This window comes from Aquarana catesbeiana, linkage group LG11 (genome assembly GCF_042186555.1).
Source record: "Aquarana catesbeiana isolate 2022-GZ linkage group LG11, ASM4218655v1, whole genome shotgun sequence".
NCBI lineage: Eukaryota > Metazoa > Chordata > Amphibia > Anura > Ranidae > Aquarana > Aquarana catesbeiana.
In genome coordinates this window covers 116,034,110-116,053,597 of record NC_133334.1, presented here as the reverse complement: position 1 = coordinate 116,053,597, position 19,488 = coordinate 116,034,110, and the positions used below count along the sequence as shown (strand labels likewise).

The window sequence follows — 19,488 nt, the reverse complement described above, 5'->3', positions numbered from 1 at the left end:
CGACTTCAAGTAACACTGACTTCAACGTAGTCCCTGTACTACTTTGGTCTGACTTTGATGCGAGTTGAGGTCCATAGACCTCAAGTTTACACAGGCATTCCCTGGAATTGCGGCAAAATTGCTGATGCAAAATCATGGGAAAGTTGCGTGTCTTTCCCTGCGAATCCTGTGTCCATAGACCTCAAGATTACACAGGCATTGCTTAAAGTCGCATTAAAATCTCGCAACTTTCAGGTCGCACAAGTGTGAAAGGTGCCTAAGTCACTGTGCTGAGTACTATTTTATACCTAGAATATAAAGTAGTCCCACCATCAAACACTAGTAAACATATGTTCTCAATATAATTGTGCTCAAATGGCTGAAAATCACACAGATGGTATCACCTACTGAAAGCTTGCATTGTACTCAGCAGCATATGCTGAAAAGAGGCAAATGCCTATTAGCCAATGTCACATTGGCACGAGCATGGTTGTTACTATAATATTAATGCCTGAAATGCAAAACATTATTGTATTGAATCAAGCATTAGTAAATGTATTTTCTCTGTAGGTAAGTGCTCAGATCTGTAGCATAGCGGTCTACCCTGCTGCCCCCAAAAGTTCAAGCCATGAATTCAAAACCCACTGACAGCATCACCTCCCAGAAGTGTGCATTGTACTCAGAAGCATAATTAGGCAAAGCACATCAGCTTGCTTTATTCCATATTTTAACTCTTCAAATGCATGCAATGGTATGTACTTATTCAATAATATGGTATGGAATTCCAAAATTCAAGGAAAAAAATGTCGTAGGGTCACCCCAGTACATACCAGGCCCTTCGGTATGGACTTTAAGGGGAACCCCACACCAAAATGTAAAATAAATTTGATGTGGGGCCCCCAAAATTCATACCAGACCCTTACCTGAGCATGCAGCCTGGAGGTCAGGATAGGGGGGGACGAGTGAGCACCCTCCCCTTCTGAACCTTACCAGGCCACATGCCCCAAAGCACCTTTTCCCCATGTTGATGGGGACAAGGGCCTCTTCCCGACAACACTGGTCGGTGGTTGTCGGTCTGCAGGCAGGGGGTTTATCAGAATCTGGAAGCCCCCTTTAACAAGGGGGCTCCCAGATCCTGCCCCCTATGTGAATAGGTATGGGGTACATTTTACCCCTACCCATTAACCAAAAAAAGCAGTGACATGTAAAAAAATTAATAGCCGGTTTTTGACAAGTCCTTTATTGTAGAATAGCTCCAAGCTGTCTTCTTCCCTGAGCCATCTTCTCCAGACGCTGTCTCTCCCTCCTCCATCTTCTCCCCGAGCTGTATTCTCCCAGAGCCGTCTCTCCTGCCGCCGCCATCTGCTGTGTTCTTCCTCACCGCTGGTTACCCACTAATAAAAAAAAGCTGTTCTTCTTCCATGGTGGTCTTCCTCCGCTGTGTTGTCACCTGCTGTGTAGTGTCTCTTACATAGCCATGGAGCGGACTCTCCGGGTGACATTATCGGATGGCCACAGAAGACCGCCACAAGAAGAGTGGCTTTTTTTTTATTAGTGGGTAACCGGCTGCGCTGAAGAACACATCAGCGGGAGAAGATGGTGGCAGCAGGAGAGACAGCTCGGGGAGAAGAAACATCAAACACTAGTGAATGTATTTTCTATGTATTTTCTATGTATGACTGTGCTACACCCAATAGGCTAGCAGTCAACACTTCTACCTTGAAGAACTCATGGGTTCAAATCCCACAGAGAAATACTAAAAGATTGAATTGGTGAAAAAAAAGCAAATGACTATTAGCCAATTAGCCAAAGCAGCATATGCTGAAAATAGGTGAATGCCAATTAGCCAATGCACTTTAAATTTGGCTGATTCTATTATATTAACTCTTCAAATGCATGCAATGATATGTAAGTATTCAATACTATTATGGTGTGAAATTCCAAACACCACACACTAACTAATGGGCAGATTACATTTTTTTGTTTGTTCATTTTAATTCGCTTGTGCACTGAAAAAATAAACACAGCTGGGGGATGGTAGGTTGGCTGGTATTTGAACTTGTACCATGAGTGCTGTGGAGACATCTGAGCAGACTACTAAGCTATTGTGCTAAGTATGAGACCTGCATAATAGTGTAGTATGATTAAAGAATGAATATAAATAATTACCGCTTTATAGTCATCTAAATTAAAAAATAAAAAACAACATACAACAAATAGATAACCTAAATGTTTAATACATGTAACTTTACAGAATAGCAGACATTACTATGTAATAATCATTCATAACTGCATTAGTTAGCAAAAGAAGGCAAAAACTAGGAATACTAATTGCAACATACATCAATAGATGCACACGAGGTAGAGCACATCTCACATAAAAATGTTTCTTTCACATACATGGATCATGATTACAGTGCAGTACTATATAACAACTTGGTAGGAATTGGCATTTGCATATACGCGGAAGCGCTAATTAGCGCCAGCTTAGAATTTACTAACATGTGTTTCTCACTAATAGCGCTAGTTTTTCATTCGCACATTCGCCTGTTGAAATTTTATTTGGCTAAAATGGGAGCTATTATTTGCCATAGTGCCCAGTACTTCCTGGCGCTATAGTAAATGACCCCCATAGACTTTAACGGTGTTCGCATGCTCGAACAAACTTTTTTCCTGTTCACATGTTCTGGTGCGAACCGAACGGGGGGGGTCTGCTCATCCCTACCTAGCAGTAAAAAGGGTCGCTGGTTCGTATTCCCAACCACACCACAAGACTACCTGCCTGGAGTTTGCATGTTCTCCCTGTGCCTGCGTGGGTTTCCTCCGGGTACTCCGGTTTCCTCCCACACTCCAAAGACATGCTGGTAGGTTAATTGGCTTCTGTCTAAATTGGCCCTAGTATATGAATGTGAGTTAGGGACCTTAGATTGTAAGCTCCTTGAGGGTAGGGGCCCATATTATTGTATAATGTATATGTAAAGCACTGCGTAAATTGACGGCACTATAGAAGTACCTTAAATAAAAATAAATAAGTCTTCACTAATATTATGGTGTGAATCTCCAAAACACCATACACTAGCTAACAAGCAGTTTACATTTGATAAACTTTATTGTATGGTATATAAACCATCAAACACTAGTAAAAGTATTTTGTATATATAATTGTGCTCAGCCCAATAGGCTAGCAGTTAGTACCTCTACCTTCAAACATTCAGTTATTGAAAGACTCATGGGTTCAAATCCCACAGAAGAATCCTAAAAGATTGCTATTGGTGGAGAAAAGGAGAATTACTGTTAGCCAGTTAGCCAATTAGCCAAAGCAGCATACAGTGAATGCCAAGTAGCCAATACACTTTAATGTGGTTGATATTATTGTATTAACTCTTCAAATGCTTGCAATGGTATGTAAGTATTCACTAATATTATGGTGTGAATCTCCAAACACCACACACTAGCTAACAAGCAGTTTACATTTGATAAACTTTATTGTATAGTATATAACACATCAAACACTAGTAAAAGTATTTTGTATGTACAATTGTGCTCAGCCCAATAGGCTAGCAGTTAGCACCTCTACCTTCAAACATTCAGGTATTGAAAGACTCATGGGTTCAAATCCCACAGAAAAATCCTAAAAGATTGCATTGGTGGGAAAAGGAGAATGCCAGTTAGCCAATTAGCCAAAGCAACACAAATATACGTGTATATATATTTACTGAAAATAGGTGATTGCCAAGTAGCCAATGCAGTTTAATGTGAAAGTTTTTATTGTATTAACTCTTTAAATGCATGCAATGGTATGTAAGTATTCAATTATATTATGATGTGACATTCCAAACACCACACAGTAGCTAAAGGGCAGTTTACATTTCTTTGTTTGTTTATTTTAATTCACTTGTGCACTGAAAAAATAAACACAGCTGGTGGATGGTAGGTTGGCTGTTGTTTGAACTCATACCATGAGTGGTGTAGAGATATCCAAGCAGACCACTAAGCCATTGTGCTAAGTACAAGACCTGCATAATAGTGTAGTATTATTAAAGAATGAACATAAATAATTACTGCTTTATAGTCAACTAAATTAATAAATAATAAATCAAAAACATGAAAAAAACAACATACAACAAATAGGTAACCTAAATGATTAATACATGTAACTTTACAGAATAGCAGACATTACTATGTAATAATCATTCAGAACTGCATTTCTTAGCAAAAGAAGGAAAAAAAAAGGAATACTAATTGCAATATAAATCAATAGATGCACGGGAATTAGAGCACATCTCTGATAAAAAATGTTTCTTTCACATACATGGATCATGGCTACAGTACAGTGCTATATAACAACTTGATAAGAATTGGCATTTGTATATACGCGGAAGCGCTAATTAGCGGCAATTTGGAATTTACAAACATTTGTTCTCCACTTATATCGCTGATTTTCATGCGCAAATTCGCCGTTTTGTTTCCATTTGGCTAAAATGGGCTCTATTATTTGCCATAGTGCCCAGTACTTCCTGGAGTTATAGTAAATGACCCCCTATGTGTTTATCATTTTTCTACAATAAATAATTTCTTTTTTAATTTTCACTTTTCTACTTAATATATTAATACTTACCTGTCAGTGACCCAAATCAAAGTCCCACCAGAGGACACACACTCTTGTTTGAGTGATTTTTCTCCATTGTACAAGGGATGTGGGCTCACTGACATTAAGTCTTGATAAGGCAAAGAACATGTCCTAAGAGGCAGAAAATCTCAACCATTATGAACAGTAATGTATTAACCACATCAGCCCTGGAAGAATTTACCCCCTTCCTGACCAGAGCATTTTTTGCGATTCGGCACTGCGCCGATTTAGCTGACAATTGCGCGGTCGTGCAACGCTGTTCCCAAACAAAATTGATGTCCCTTTTTTCCCCCACAAATAGAGCTTTCTTTTGGTGGTATTTGATCACCTCTGTGGTTTTAATTTTTTGCACTATAAACAAAAAAAGACCGACAATTTTGAAAAAAAAGCAATATTTTTGACTTTTTGCTATAATAAATATCCCCAAAAATATATAAAAAGACTAATTTCTTTCACAGTATAGGCCGATATGTATTCTTCTACATATTTTTAACTTAACTTTCATAACTGTAGCAGTCTGTGCATGACCAATTGAGGTGGAGCAAGTCCCGGAGTGTCCAACTATGCCTGCCATATAGAGTAAAACTTACAGACAGCATTTCTATGTTGGTATGTTAATTGTTCTCGTATAAGAATAAAGTTAACCTGTTATACCCACTGTCACTTTGTAGGTGCATGTGACGATAACCAGAATCTGGCGATTTGCTCCTGTGCGATATATAAAAGTCTAAGTACCGAAATATTGATGGGAGGCGTATAAATGTCCTCATCCACTGCTCCCAACAAACAAACAATAGGGTCCAATGGGACTTTGACCTTGTACACTAATGAGATAGCATCAGTCACATTTGTCCAAAAAAGAGCAACAATTTTGAAAAAAAAAAAAACAATATTTTTTACTTTTTGCTATAATAAATATCCCCCCCAAAAAAATATCTCTTCCTCAGTTTAGGCCAATATGTATTCTTCTACATATTTATGTATTATTTATGTAGTATGTATTATTACATGTTAATGCCTTAAAAATGTGAAAGTCTATGAATCATCAGCTAGGAATTTTTTTTTTAGTGGCTGAACTACCCTGCACCTAGTAGTTAATCAGTAAATCTCCACATTTAAAGCTGACCTTTCACCACAATTTGGACAAAACGTTTTCCTTTGTCATCGTAATCCCTTTTTTTGAAAGGCTATGTAAAAATTACTTAAAATTGGGGCATTTCTTTATTAAACCAGTAACATTTTTCAGCTCTCAACTCATTAGGCTTTCACGTTAGGCAACTAGTGATGTAGTCAGTACCTTTCCACAGCCTTTTACGAATTAAACATGTGCATGACGAAAAAAATTAGGTTTGTTCCGTTTCGATTTGTTCATATAGTTATTAAGTTTCGTTAAATTCGGTTGATTCGTTCAATTCGTATTCGTCCTAATTCGTATTTGTAAATTCGTTTTATGTCTTTTTCAAATTTTCGTTGAATTTACTGATTTTTTGAGATTCGAAACGTTGGAATCACTAAATTTTGAGTCGGTCCAATCAAAAACTTTTTTTTTTTTTATTAGAATGTGGCAAAGTGAACAAAGAAAAGAAAATTCTTCATCAACTGATTACAATGACTCTTTACATTATCTTTGGGTTAACAAAAACAGTGTTATTTCAAAATGGTATTCTAATAACTCACACAGTCTAAGTCAAAGTTAGAATTCAAATGGAGTTCGATGTAAAATTTGATTCAAATTTCAATAAGAATTTCGGAAATTCGGATGAATTTTGTTTTTCGGTATTCAAAGCATTCGGGTATTTGGATATATATATTTATTCGGAAAGAAACAATCCGCACATGTCTAATAAGAATGCTAAGTCACTAGAATCTGCAAACAGATCTCAGGAACGCAATAGCGAATTCTCACAGGATTTCATCAGCCTCATGAGATTTCTGTATTTAATTTTCAAAGACCCGTGCTATCCTAATTTAGTCATCATTTAGGGTCACCATTTTTTTCATGGACTGAATTTCTCTCTTTGGATGTCACTATGACGTTCTATTATGTTCTGGGCTGTTTATACTGCACAAATATCTCACACAAATCAGCTGCTGCTGCTTTCACTAAGTTGTGACTTGCAACAAAAGTTCCAGCCAGAGTAATAACTAGGGAAGGAAGAATAAAGAGCCGACAACTTATTTAAACTAAGTTTACTATCCTGTCACAACCTGCAGGATAAACTGTGATTCTCTCATGCTCTTGACACTGAGTACTACTATACTAGTTATATCTACTTGATTCAATCCACTCGTCAATTATCCTGTTCATTGATATAAGCAATATTGTCTTTTCCTTATATGGTCCCTATTTTTACAGCATTTATTTCTATAAACATATATTGAATAATTAAAAAAAGGAATGAAAAACCTCTAGCCTACGTGCAATCACTTGACTTGAGCCCAAGGACTGCTTTTTAATGAAGCACATACTCTGATATTTACAGTATCTCACAAAAGTGAGTACACCCCTCACATTTTTGTAAATATTTATATCTTTTCATGTGACAACACTGAAGAAATGACACTTTGCTACAATGTAAAGTAGTGAGTGTACAGCTTGTATAACAGTGTAAACTTGCTGTCCCCTCAAAATTACTCAACACACAGCCATTAATGTCTAAACCGCTGGCAACAAGTAGTGAAAATGTCCAAATTGGGCCCAATTAGCCATTTTCCTTCCGCGGTGTCACGTGACTCGTTAGTGTTACAAGGTCTTAGGTGTGAATGGGGAGCAGGTGTGTTAAATTTGGTGTTATCGCTCTCACTCACTCATACTGGTCACTGGAAGTTCAATATGGAACCACAAGAACTCTATGATGATCTGAAAAAAAGAATTATTGCTCTACATAAAGATGGCTTAGGCTATAAGAAGATTGGCAAGTCACTGAAACTGAGCTGCAGCATGGTGGCCAAGACCATACAGCTGTTTAACAGGACAGGTTCCACTCAGAACATGCCTCACCATGGTTGACCAAAGAAGTTGAGTGCATGCGCTCAGCATCCTATCCAGAGGTTGTCTTTGGGAAATAGATGTATGAGTGCTGCCAGCATTGCTGCAGAGGTTGAAGGGGTGTGGGTCAGCCTGTCAGTGCTCAGACCATGTGCGGCACACTGCATCAAATTGGTCCGCATGGCTGTCATCTCAGATGGAAGCCTCATCTAAAGATGATGCACAAGAAAGCCCGCAAACAGTTTGCTACAGACAAGCAGACTAAGGACATGGATTACTGGAACTGTGTCTTGTGGTCTGATGAGACCAAGATAAACTTATTTGCTTCAGCGTGTGTGGCGGCAACTACATGAGGAGTACAAAGACAAGTGTGTCTTGCCTACAGTCAAGCATGGTGGTGGGAGTAGCAGCTTATTGAATATTATTTCACATTTGTATTCATATTTGTTTTCATTTTTTATTGTTCATGAAGTTGGAGCGGAGTTTATCACCATTTTTCTCACATGGTGGTGAGAGTGTCATGGTCTGGGGTTGCATGAGTGCTGCCGGCATTGGGGAGCTACAGTTCATTGAGGGAACCATGAATGCCAACATGTACTGTGACATACTGAAGTAGAGTACGATCCCCTCCCTTCGGAGACTGGGCCAGGGGGCAGTATTTCAACATGGTAACAACCCCAAACACACCTCTAAGACGACCACTGCCTTGCTAAAGAAGCTGAGAGTAAAGGTGATGGACTGGCCTAGCATGTCTCCAGACCTAAACCCTATTGAGCATCTGTGGTGAATCCTCAAAGGGAAGGTGGAGGAGCGCAAAGTCTCTAACATCCACCAGCTCCATGATGTCATCATGGAGGAGTGAAAGAGGACTCCAGTGGCAACCTGTGAAGCTCTGGTGAACTCCATGCCCAAGAGGGTTAAGGCAGTGCTGGAAAATAATGGTGGCCACACAAAATATTGATATATAACAAGTGTTTGGCGCAAAGGTTAAAAGCAATAATCTACATAAATGACAATATTATGCATATAAATGATGAACTGGAACAAGGGATAAGAAAAGATAATAATAGTCCACGATGGTGTGCATTAAGTCGATGATGAGGTATAAAGCCCACATTCACGGCAGCCTTCCAATGGGCATGGAAACTATATTCCCAAAAAGCACTGTCAGAAACAAAGAAAGGAGGCGTCTCTGGGTGCAGACTTAAAAACAATTTTAATAAAAAGAGCAGCAACAGAGATTGCACTCACATTTGTGTTGAGTTAAAAAGGCATATGAGAGTCCCAGATGTAACTGGAGGGGTCCGTGAGGTTGATCATCCCTGCCATGGATGTGTAATCAGACTGGTCTTTCAGATGTACTGTGTCCACCGGCCGGCAATGATGGAGGAGTACCAGAATGAGGCTTGGAACGCAAACAGCAATCCAGGCGAGGAGCGATGACATCACACACATGCGACGCGTTTCCTGAGTCAGCAAGCCGTGAATGGCATGACGGCTGCACTCCTTTGTCAAGCTAGTTACTATGGGACTAGTGAAGAGAATATATGGGAGGAAGTGAGGGGAGTGGTCATGAGAAGAAGCTATATGGAGTAGGGGGGAGTGGTCATGAGAGGAAGCTGTATGGAGTAGTGTCAGCAATGAAGGACGTGTGAGCAGAACCAGAAGGGGAACAAAGTGAAAGTATGGAAAAAAGCAGAGGGGACATGATTGAGATGGAGACATAAATAAATGTGTAATGCTGGGGATGAGTTTGGTGTGCATAAATTCGATGATGAGGTATAAAGCCCACATTCACGGCAGCCTTCTAATGGGAATGGAAACCATATTCCCAAAAAGCACTGTAAGAAACAAAGAAAGGAGGCGCCTCTGGGTGCAGACTTAAAAACAATTTTAACAAAAAGAGCAGCAACAGAGATTGCACTCACATTTGTGTTGAGTCAAAAAGGCATTTGAGAGTCCCAGATGTAACTGGAGGGGTCAGTGAGGTCGATCATCCCTGCCATGGATGTGTAATCAGACTGGTCTTTCAGATGCACTGTATCCACCGGCCGGCAATGATGGAGGAGTACCAGAATGAGGCTTGGAAGGCAAACAGCAATCCAGGCGAGGGGCAATGACATCATACACATGCGACGCGTTTCCTAAGTCAGCAAGCAGTGAATGCCATGATGGCTGCACTCCTTTGTCAAGCTAGTTACTATGGGACTAGTGAAGAGAATATATGGGAGGAAGTGAGGGGAGTGGTCATGAGAGGAAGCTGTATGGAGTAGGGGGGAGTGGTCATGAGAGGAAGCTGTATGGAGTAGTGTCAGCAATGAAGGACGTGTGAGCAGAACCAGAAGGGGAACAAAGTGAAAGTACGGAAAAAAGCAGAGGGGACATGATTGAGATGGAAACATAAATAAATGTGTAATGCTGGGGATGAGTTTGGTGTGCATAAAGTCGATGATGAGGTATAAAGCCCACATTCACAGCAGCCTTCCAATGTGAATGGAAACCATATTCCCAAAAAGCACTTTGGTGTGCATAGAGTTGATGATGAGGTATAAAGCCCACATTCATGGCAGCCTTCCAATGGGAATGGAAACCATATTCCCAAAAAGCACTTTGGCATTACACATGAATTTATGTCTCCATCTCAATAATGTCCCCTCTGCTTTTTTCCGTACTTTCACTTTGTTCCCCTTCTGGTTCTGCTCACACGTCCTTCATTGCTGACACTACTCCATACAGCTTCCTCTCATGACCACTCCCCCCTACTCCATACAGCTTCTTCTCATGACCACTCCCCTGACTTCCTCCCATATATTCTCTTCACTAGTCCCATAGTAACTAGCTTGACAAAGGAGTGCAGTCGTCATGCCATTCACGGCTTGCTGACTCAGGAAACGCGTTGCATGTGTGTGACGTCATCGCCCCTCGGCTGGATTGCTGTTTGCCTTCCAAGCCTCATTCTGGTACTCCTCCATTATTGCCGGCCGGTGGACACAGTGCATCTGAAAGACCAGTCTGATTACACATCCATGGCAGGGATGATCGACCTCACGGAGCCCTCCAGTTACATCTGGGACTCTCATATGCCTTTTTAACTCAACACAAATGTGAGTGCAATCTCTGTTGCTGCTCTTTTCATTAAAATTGTTTTTAAGTCTGCACCCAGAGGTGCCTCCTTTCTTTGTTTTTCACACAAAATATTGACACTTTGGGCCTAATTTGGACATTTTCACTTGGGATGTACTCACTTTTGTTGCCAGCGAGTTTGATATTAATGGCTGTGTGTTGAGTTATTCTGAGGGGACAGCAAATTTACACTGTTATACAAGCTGTACACTCACTACTTTACATTGTAGCAAAGTGTAATTTCTTCAGTGTTGTCACATGAAAAGATATAATAAAATATTTACAAAAATGTGAGGGGTGTACTCACTTTTGTTAGATGTATATGCAGGTATACTCATCTTCTTGTACAGCTGTGAAAGATCTACGTATTGTATATATACTTTTGTAGAAACGTGTGTACTAAGCGCTCAAACTAATAGACAGGTGAACAGAGGCTGATATGCAAGCACATGCAATGATCAGACATGCCTATGATGAGCAAATATTATAGACTTTCCTTTAATCTACCGATAATCAGAAAATAACCATAAGAAACTTACCAAACAAGTCCTTTGCACTCATTTTTCCTGTTCCTCCACTGAAAGAAAGAGAAAAATTATTTTGCAAATAACACCAAATATGTGTAAAGATATAATTTTCATATCTTTTTTTTTTTATAAAGTTTTGAACATATTTAATCATCTATAAATACTTAAATATGAACTCTAGGTAAACTTGAAATATATAGTTGGGAAACATATGGGGGAGCTGCCAAAGGGTTTGTATTTTTGTCCATTAAGTCCTCAGATTTATGCAGCTCAGCCCAGTGAGCACAGCAGGGTTGATTGTGACAAAGTAAAAATGAAGGCCATCTGCTTGGGGAAGCTTCCATTCACTTCCTGTCCCACAGACACAACAAGAAGTAGGAGGAAATCTCTCCAAATTGAGGGAATCTCTGGTTATCACAAGGGTGACCAGAACTAACGTGCCTATTGGATTATTTCCCCTCTATTCCTGTTCTTGTGACAACCCAAGATTTGGATTTTCTTTCACTTTCACTCTCTGTGATAATGGTAAACAGGACACATAGGGCGGGTGCATCTCACTAAAGGGGGGCATAGACAGCAATTACAGTAAGACCTGTACAAAATAAGGTGAGTAAAGGTGACAGGAAGTAAATGCACTCCATACTTCTATTATAGTATGATTGTGAAACCAACTCCCAGCAAAGATGTCACACAAAATATTTTGTAGTGGATTACACTATGTGCATTGTGTATTCTTCCTTCTTGTGTGATATCTTTACAGAGGTGACTATTGGTTGCTGTGTGTGGCCTCCCTGCTTTCTGTTAACTGAATTCTCAGTGTCGCTCCATATATGCTCATAGCCCCTAGGGGGTTGGCACATGTGGATTATTTGTTTTCACATTGAACACATACTGGATATGGACTCTGTGTTTTATCAAACAAAACCAAAGATTATTCCCAGCTCAATTTAGCAACCAGCCTGCAACCAACCAAAGTATCCTGTCTAACAGTATGTATTAAAAACAGGGGTTTAGTTTGCACACATTTAAAAATACATGCATGAGCTGCAGAGGCCACGTCATGGCACCCCAGTATTATCTGCAGTCCTAACTCTATAAATTTTCCAGAGCCTCCATAGCAGAAGCACATGCATAATAATGGATAGATAGAGGGCAGGTGACGCCCCTGTACCTTTAAGGAGGGGTGGGCTCCCTCCAAGCTAACCTGTCCTCTATCTATCCAATACTATGCATGTGCTTCTACTATGGAGGCTCTCAAAAATGTATAGAGTTAGAACTGCAGATAATACTGGGGTGCCATGACGTGGCCTCAGCAGTTTACACATGTATGTGCAAATGTGTGCAAACTAAACCCCTGTTTTCAACACATATTGTTAGACAGGATAATTTGGTTGGTTGAAGGCTAGTTGATCAATTGAGCTGGGAATTTGCTTTGGTTTTGTTTGTCATTTGTCACTCTTCCACATGCTTCTTGCTGCAAAGGCCAGTTATAGGTGGGGGCAGTGGCCATTTGTTTGTACTGGATGTTTTATGCCTGATGTTCATTTTACTGTTCAAGATGTCACTTTTCTTTATTTAGTTTATTAACATAAAGTACTTTTGGTAGTTTGATGATCATTATTATAGCGCTGTTTTTATGATTATCGCCACATATAAATGGGTAGTGCAATATATTTATTTTTCAGTTTCCATGGTTCATAACTTACTACACTCTTGTAAGATGTAAGTGTAGCACCCTGGAGTTTAGGCAGGGTTGCTCCCCAAAATTTACTTGCCAGGAATAGTCATCTTGGCTAATTGTTAGAGATCAATTGATTTCTCCCTAAGTCTGACCTTGTTGCACTTTTCTCTTCTACCGCTAGATGTCCGGGCACTTGGTGGTACTAGATACAAGAAGGGCATGCAGAGTTAGAATATGGGTATATGGGGTATCTCAGCCAATAGGCAGAGGTTTTCTTGAATCCCTTGGCCTGCTGGGAGAGCCTTTATATTCAGGTGGAGTCAGGTGATCGTTGTTCTGTGCCACCCCAACAGCTGTGTGGGTGGATATGTGTTGTACTGCCCGGGCTGCTAGGCCAGAGATTGGGCCTATCCCGGGCACATCTGGCTACTAGGCTGTCTGAGGGCCTATCCAGAAGCAAGAGAGCAGCGCAGAGTTGGGATTGCCGCTTCCAATCCAACCAGAAGTGACAGTTCTGCCGGTCGGAGAACCTGTCGTGGTCGGAGGTAGAGGGGAAGCTGTTGCCACTAAGGAACCAACCAACTTATTACCTGGGACCACAGTGAGTAGCTGAGGCAAGTACCGGAGCAGTATTCTCACCAACCATGGATGGTAAAGAATCTGGAAACTTCAGTGGGTATCAAGCCAGGGACCTAGCCAGTGGAGGTGACGCTTGCAGAGCAGCCTTTAGTGTCAAGCCAGGGACCAAGCAGGCCAGTGGGGTGAAGCTTGAGAGGTATCTTGAGTTTGAAGCTAGGGACCCAGCAGATAAGCGGGGGTGACGCTTGCGGAAAATACCACCGTGAAGATTGGAGAAGCTCAAGGGATTCAGTGTCATTGCATCATCTAGTCTAGTGGGAGACTGGGAGCTCAGTGGGCTGAAGAACTACAAGAAGTGATTTAATGGAAGTGAAAGAACTGTTGCGCTGTGTGTTAGGAACTGTTAAAGACTGTTACCATAGGAGACAGCATTCCTACACATGCAGATGTGGTGTCTTGCTGGATGCCTTTCCCCGCAAGGCTGTCCTCCTGTTGAAGTCTTCGAGTCTGTCAATTAATCTTGCAACTACCTAAGGGTGTCCTGGCCCTAACCCTCTCTCCCAAAAGTTCTGTTAAGAGAAATAAAATCTCTTTTGCATTCAAGAAGTGTCTGGCACCCAATAACTTTAACTACCTTGCACCCACTATGCCTCACAACCCACCATATTCAGAAGGATGTCAGCTATCTCTGGCTCTGGAGGTTCTTATTACACCGAAGGAGGCCTGGGACCTAGTTACATAAGCATTTATTTTTAGGGTTGCATCAAAAGATGTGAAAAAAATTATTTCTGTTCCTGTTAATTATTTCTGATTCCTGAGCACCGTCTAATGACTATGGGTCTCTGTATTTTATTTAAAGATCAATTACTGATGCGGTAATAAAGGAGATAACAGTTCTTACTTGGAGGATCCATGCTTGCTTCCAGTAGATCCTGACTGACTCATCGCTGCATCAGCTGTAAAAAAACATAAAAATTGTTATTACCAGAAGACGGACACAGGTATTACACAACGATTTAAGCCCCCACACAGTGATTTCAACACTTTTTCAGAAATGCTTCAACTCTCGATACTCTGATTTTCGTATTATCCCATTGTACTCATTCACACTTGAGTGATGTGCTGTTGCTCAACACTCACAAAAAGTATGGGAGCTTCCTTGGGGCATGATCATGCATTTTTGGCCCCATAGTCTTCAATAGGAGCACCTGAAAAATGCCTGAAATACCAAGTAAAAGACACATTTTTGGTGTGGTTCCATGCCTAACAACTGTCTCTTCCTCCTAGTCTTGCTTTTCATTGGTTAAAAACAAAAACATAGGCCTGAAATCACAAAGACCATGCAAAAAATTACCAAAGTTGCCGATGCTCAAGTGGCAATGTAGCTTGACAGTCAATGACTGCATTTGTGTTAGTACAATGTTTATAATCATATCATTCATTTAAATTAGCTGCCAAGCGTACCAAAATTACAATAAGTTACCATGCATTGTGGTAGATAGCAATGCACTTGTGTTGGCAAGGTGTATTGGGGTGCCATTAGGAGTGAGGGGCACCACAGTGCATCAACAAGAAAAACATGCATTTAAGGAACAAACGCAATATGAAAACAATAAATGATTTTATTACATACACAGAATACACTAGTCAGTAAATTAGCCACATAGCTTGTGTTCTGTTAAGATATTGTGTTCAAAGACTTTGTCAATGGGCCATTTATCACTGGAGAAGGTATTCTGTTCTGCTCCATTTTTGACCAGTCGTTATAGCAACCTTTCTTAATCAGGATTTCATGGAACCTAAGGTATCTCAAGAAGTTGCTAGGGGTTCCTTGAACAATGCATTATCTTTTTCTATCTATCAGAAACAGTTACTACCTACACTATTGCTGTTTTTAGCTATACAGTACAGTATGTAAGGGGGCCATTCTTCTTAATGACTTCCAGTGCAAGAGGCTCCTTCTCTCACTGACCATCAGTAAAGGGGCCCTTCTCCTGCTGACCACAAATGTAAGGCAGTCCTTCTCCCACTGACCACTAATGTAAGGCAGTCCTTCTCCCACTGACCACTAATGTAAGGCAGTCCTTCTCCCGCTGACCACTAATGTAAGGCAGTCCTTCTCCCACTGACCACTAATGTAAGGCAGTCCTTCTCCCACTGACCACTAATGTAAGGCAGTCCTTCTCCCGCTGACCACTAATGTAAGGCAGTCCTTCTCCCGCTGACCACTAATGTAAGGCAGTCCTTCTCCCGCTGACCACTAATGTAAGGCAGTCCTTCTCCCGCTGACCACTAATGTAAGGCAGTCCTTCTCCCGCTGACCACTAATGTAAGGCAGTCCTTCTCCCACTGACCACTAATGTAAGGCAGTCCTTCTCCCTTTGACCACTAATGTAAGGGGCATTCTTCCACAGACCACCAGGAAAACAAAATCTTTCACTCTCTGCATTTCTTCTTTTTGGCCATGATTTCTCTTTATTTCATTTTCTTTTTAATATTGAATAAAAATTATATGAGCTGTAGATATAGTAATTAGGGGGTTCCCTGAGACCTAAATGTTGTTTCAAGGGATCCTCCATGTTAAAAAAAATGAAGACACTGCTTTAAAGTATTTAGTAGAAGTAACAGTCCTGAACTGACTCCCTGGTCCTGATAGATGCCTAAAGGTTGTTTGCTGGAACAAAGGGCATTCTGACTGTGAACTTTGTATAGAGAAAGAAATGATTATTGATTAGTCTCAGTGTCTACATCAAATAGACATTTTGACTTATTTAATAAGGCAGTGCAAAGTATAATACTGTACAGACTACAATGACCCACAGCAACCAATCCAAATCAATTTACTATAGCTATACCAGCGAAGAAATGATTTCTAAGAGCCCTTGCACACTGGGGCGGGGGGCGGCGTCGGCGGTAAAACGCCGCTATTATTAGCGGCGTTTTATCGTCGGTATGCGGCCGCTAGCGGGGCGGTTTTACCCCCCGCTAGCGGCCGAGAAAGGGTTAAATACCACCGCAAAGCGCCTCTGCAGAGGCGCTTTGCCGGCGGTATAGCCGCGCCGTCCCATTGATTTCAATGGGCAGGAGCGGTAAAGGAGCGGTATACACACCGCTCCTTCACCGCTCCGAAGATGCTGCTGGCAGGACTTTTTTTACCGTCCTGCCAGCGCATCGCTCCAGTGTGCAAGCCCTCGGGGCTTTCACACTGGAATGAAAGCAGCGGCACTTTCGGGGCGGTTTGCAGGCGCTATTATTAGCGCAATAGCGCCTGCAAACCGCCCTAGTGTCATTATTCTTTGTATTGCAAACAAAGCCCCACAGCATAGCTGGTTTGGCAGTAAAGAATAGTTTACATGTATGCATTTAATTTCAAATGTCAAATGTGCAGGACTGGAAATCAGGAGGTCTGGTCTTCATCATGCTGAATACAAAAAAACTCCAATTAAAATATTAAATGGATACATTCATTTCTAAAACTAATTGTGTTTTCAGCCCACAAATATTTGTAAAACATACAATGTGGTCCCCGTTCTGAAAAATTGGAGAGCCCTGCTATATATAAATGCACAGACTGCTACAGACAGTAGAGTTTAAAGTGGATGTAAACTCAAAAAGTAAAGCTTTAAAGGGGACATCCAAAAATGTTAACTATGCCAAAGCAGTTTTCTGAAAATTTACTTTTGGTCTTGAATTTCTCCTAAAAAACAGCAGTGTACTTCGTCTGCCTAGACCAGTGGTGGTCAACTTTCTGAATATAGGGGTCTCAAGTGAGGCCTTTGATATCATCAAAGGACCATGCATAATATTTATTGAATGTCATCTACAGAAAGTGGCTGTAGGTGTACAACAGGAAATGGTCAAAGGCTATGTGCATTTTATAAGGGATGGTCAGAGATTGGGGACATCTACACGCGCATAGGTGTGCGCAGCCTATTGCATTAGGGTGTGCACCCCAAAGCTCAAACACACATGTATATATATAGATATATATATATATATATATATATATATATATATATATATATATATATGTGCACACATATACACTGTATTACCAGAAGTATTGGGACGCCTGCCTTTACACGCACATGAATAATGGCATCCAAGTCTTAGTCCGTAGGGTTCAATATTGAGTTGGTCCACCATTTGCAGCTATAACAGCTTCAACTCTTCTGGGAAGGCTGTCCTCAAGGTTTAGGAGTGTGTCTATGGAAATGTTTGACCATTCTTCCAGAAGTGCATTTGTGAGGCCAGGCACTGATGTTGGATGAGAAGGCCTGGCTCGCAGTCTCCACTTTAATGTGAAGGCCAGTCAGGTTCCTCCACCCCAAACTCGCTCATCCATATCTTTATGGACTTTGCTTTGTGCACTGGTCCAAATCATTTGGTGGAGGAGGGATTATGGTGTGGGGTTGTTTTTCAGGGGTTGGGCTTGGCCCCTTAGTTCCAGTGAAGGGAACTCTTAAGACATCTGCATAAGAAGACATTTTGGATAATTTTATACTCCCAACTTTGTGGGAACAGTTTGGGGATGGCCTCTTCCTGTTCTAACATGACTGCACACCAGTGCACAAAGCAAGGTCCATAAAGATATGGACTGAGCAAGGGAATAAAAATTCCAAAGTGCTATAATGGTGTGAGCCTCCCAACTAAACGGTTATTGCACTTGAAGTTAGTTTGTATTGCAATTATCTGTATTGATTAGTAAGTTAGCGCTGCACTTTTTTTTTGTGGTGTGGGAACACATAACAGTGCTTAGCGGCAGGCCTTTTACTGACACTTTTTTAATTTACCTCCAGTAGTTTATTGTAAATAGTAGTGTGGTGATTACGTATTATACTAAAGATCGGAATGTGGCATTAATAAACAGACGGATTTCAGTTGTGCCCCACCAGGCTAGCCCCCATAGACAATGTGCCTAGCTGCTGAGTTCAACTGCCCATCCCTGCACTCAGTGCACTGATGGGCACTGATTGGAAGCACTGATAGGCAGCACTCATAGGCACTGATAGGCAGCACTGATAGCCAGCACTGATTGGCACTGATAGGTGACACTGATTGGCAGCACTCATGGGCACTGATAGGCAGCACTGATTGGCAGCACTGATAGGTGGTACTGGTTCGCAGCACTGATTGGCAGCACTGATAGGCACTGCATGGTGGCACTGATAGGTGGCACTAATTGGCACTAATTGGCAGCACTGATTGGCATTGATAGGCAGCACTGATGGGCGGCACTGATGGGCACTTATATGCAGCACTGATAGGTGGCACTGATGGGCATTGATAGGCAGCACTGATGGGCACTGATAGGCTGCAACAATAGGCAGCACTGATGGGCACTGATTGTCACTGATAGATGACACTGCTTGGCAGCACTGATGGGCACTGATAGGCAACACTAATGGGCACTGATAGGTGGCACTGATTGGAAGCACTGATAGGCAGCACTGATTGGAAGCACTGATTGGCACTGATAGGCAGCACTGATTGGCACTGATAGGTGGCATTGGTTGGCACTAATAGACTTCTCTGATTGGCAGCACAGGTGGGCACTGATAGGCAGCACTGATGGGCACTGATTTATGGCATTGGTTGGCACTGATAGGTGGCACTGATAGGCAGCAATTATGGGCACTCATTGGCAGCACTGATGGGCACTGATAGGCAAAACTGATGGGTACTGATAGACAGCACTGATGGGCACTGATAGGCAGCACTTATAGGTGGCACTGATTGGAAGCACTGTTGGGCACTGATTGGCACTGATAGGTGGCATTGGTTGGCACTGACTGGCAGCACTGATTGGCACTGACAGGTGGCACGGATTGTCTCTGATAGGTGGCATTGGTTGGCACTGACAGGTGGCACTGATGGGCACTGACAGGTGGCACTGGTGGGCACTGATTGGCACTGACAGGTGCGATTGATGAGCAATGATTGGAACTGACAGGTGGCACTGGTGGGCACTGATGGGCAC

General features: G+C 41.6%; 1 protein-coding gene across 2 annotated transcripts in view; it reads right to left on the bottom strand.

The window, feature by feature from the left end:
- Positions 1-19,488, bottom strand: part of EPS8L2 (EPS8 signaling adaptor L2) — a 273,304-nt gene that overhangs the window by 147,717 nt on the left and 106,099 nt on the right. For both annotated transcript variants that reach the window (XM_073604930.1, XM_073604932.1), the window contains exons 2-3: positions 14,410-14,464; positions 11,261-11,298 (exon numbers count right to left, since the gene is read on the bottom strand). In XM_073604930.1, the coding sequence (XP_073461031.1) occupies positions 11,261-11,298; positions 14,410-14,453 (82 nt within the window). In that variant the 5' untranslated portion in view covers positions 14,454-14,464. The remainder of the gene's footprint in view (positions 1-11,260; positions 11,299-14,409; positions 14,465-19,488) is intronic.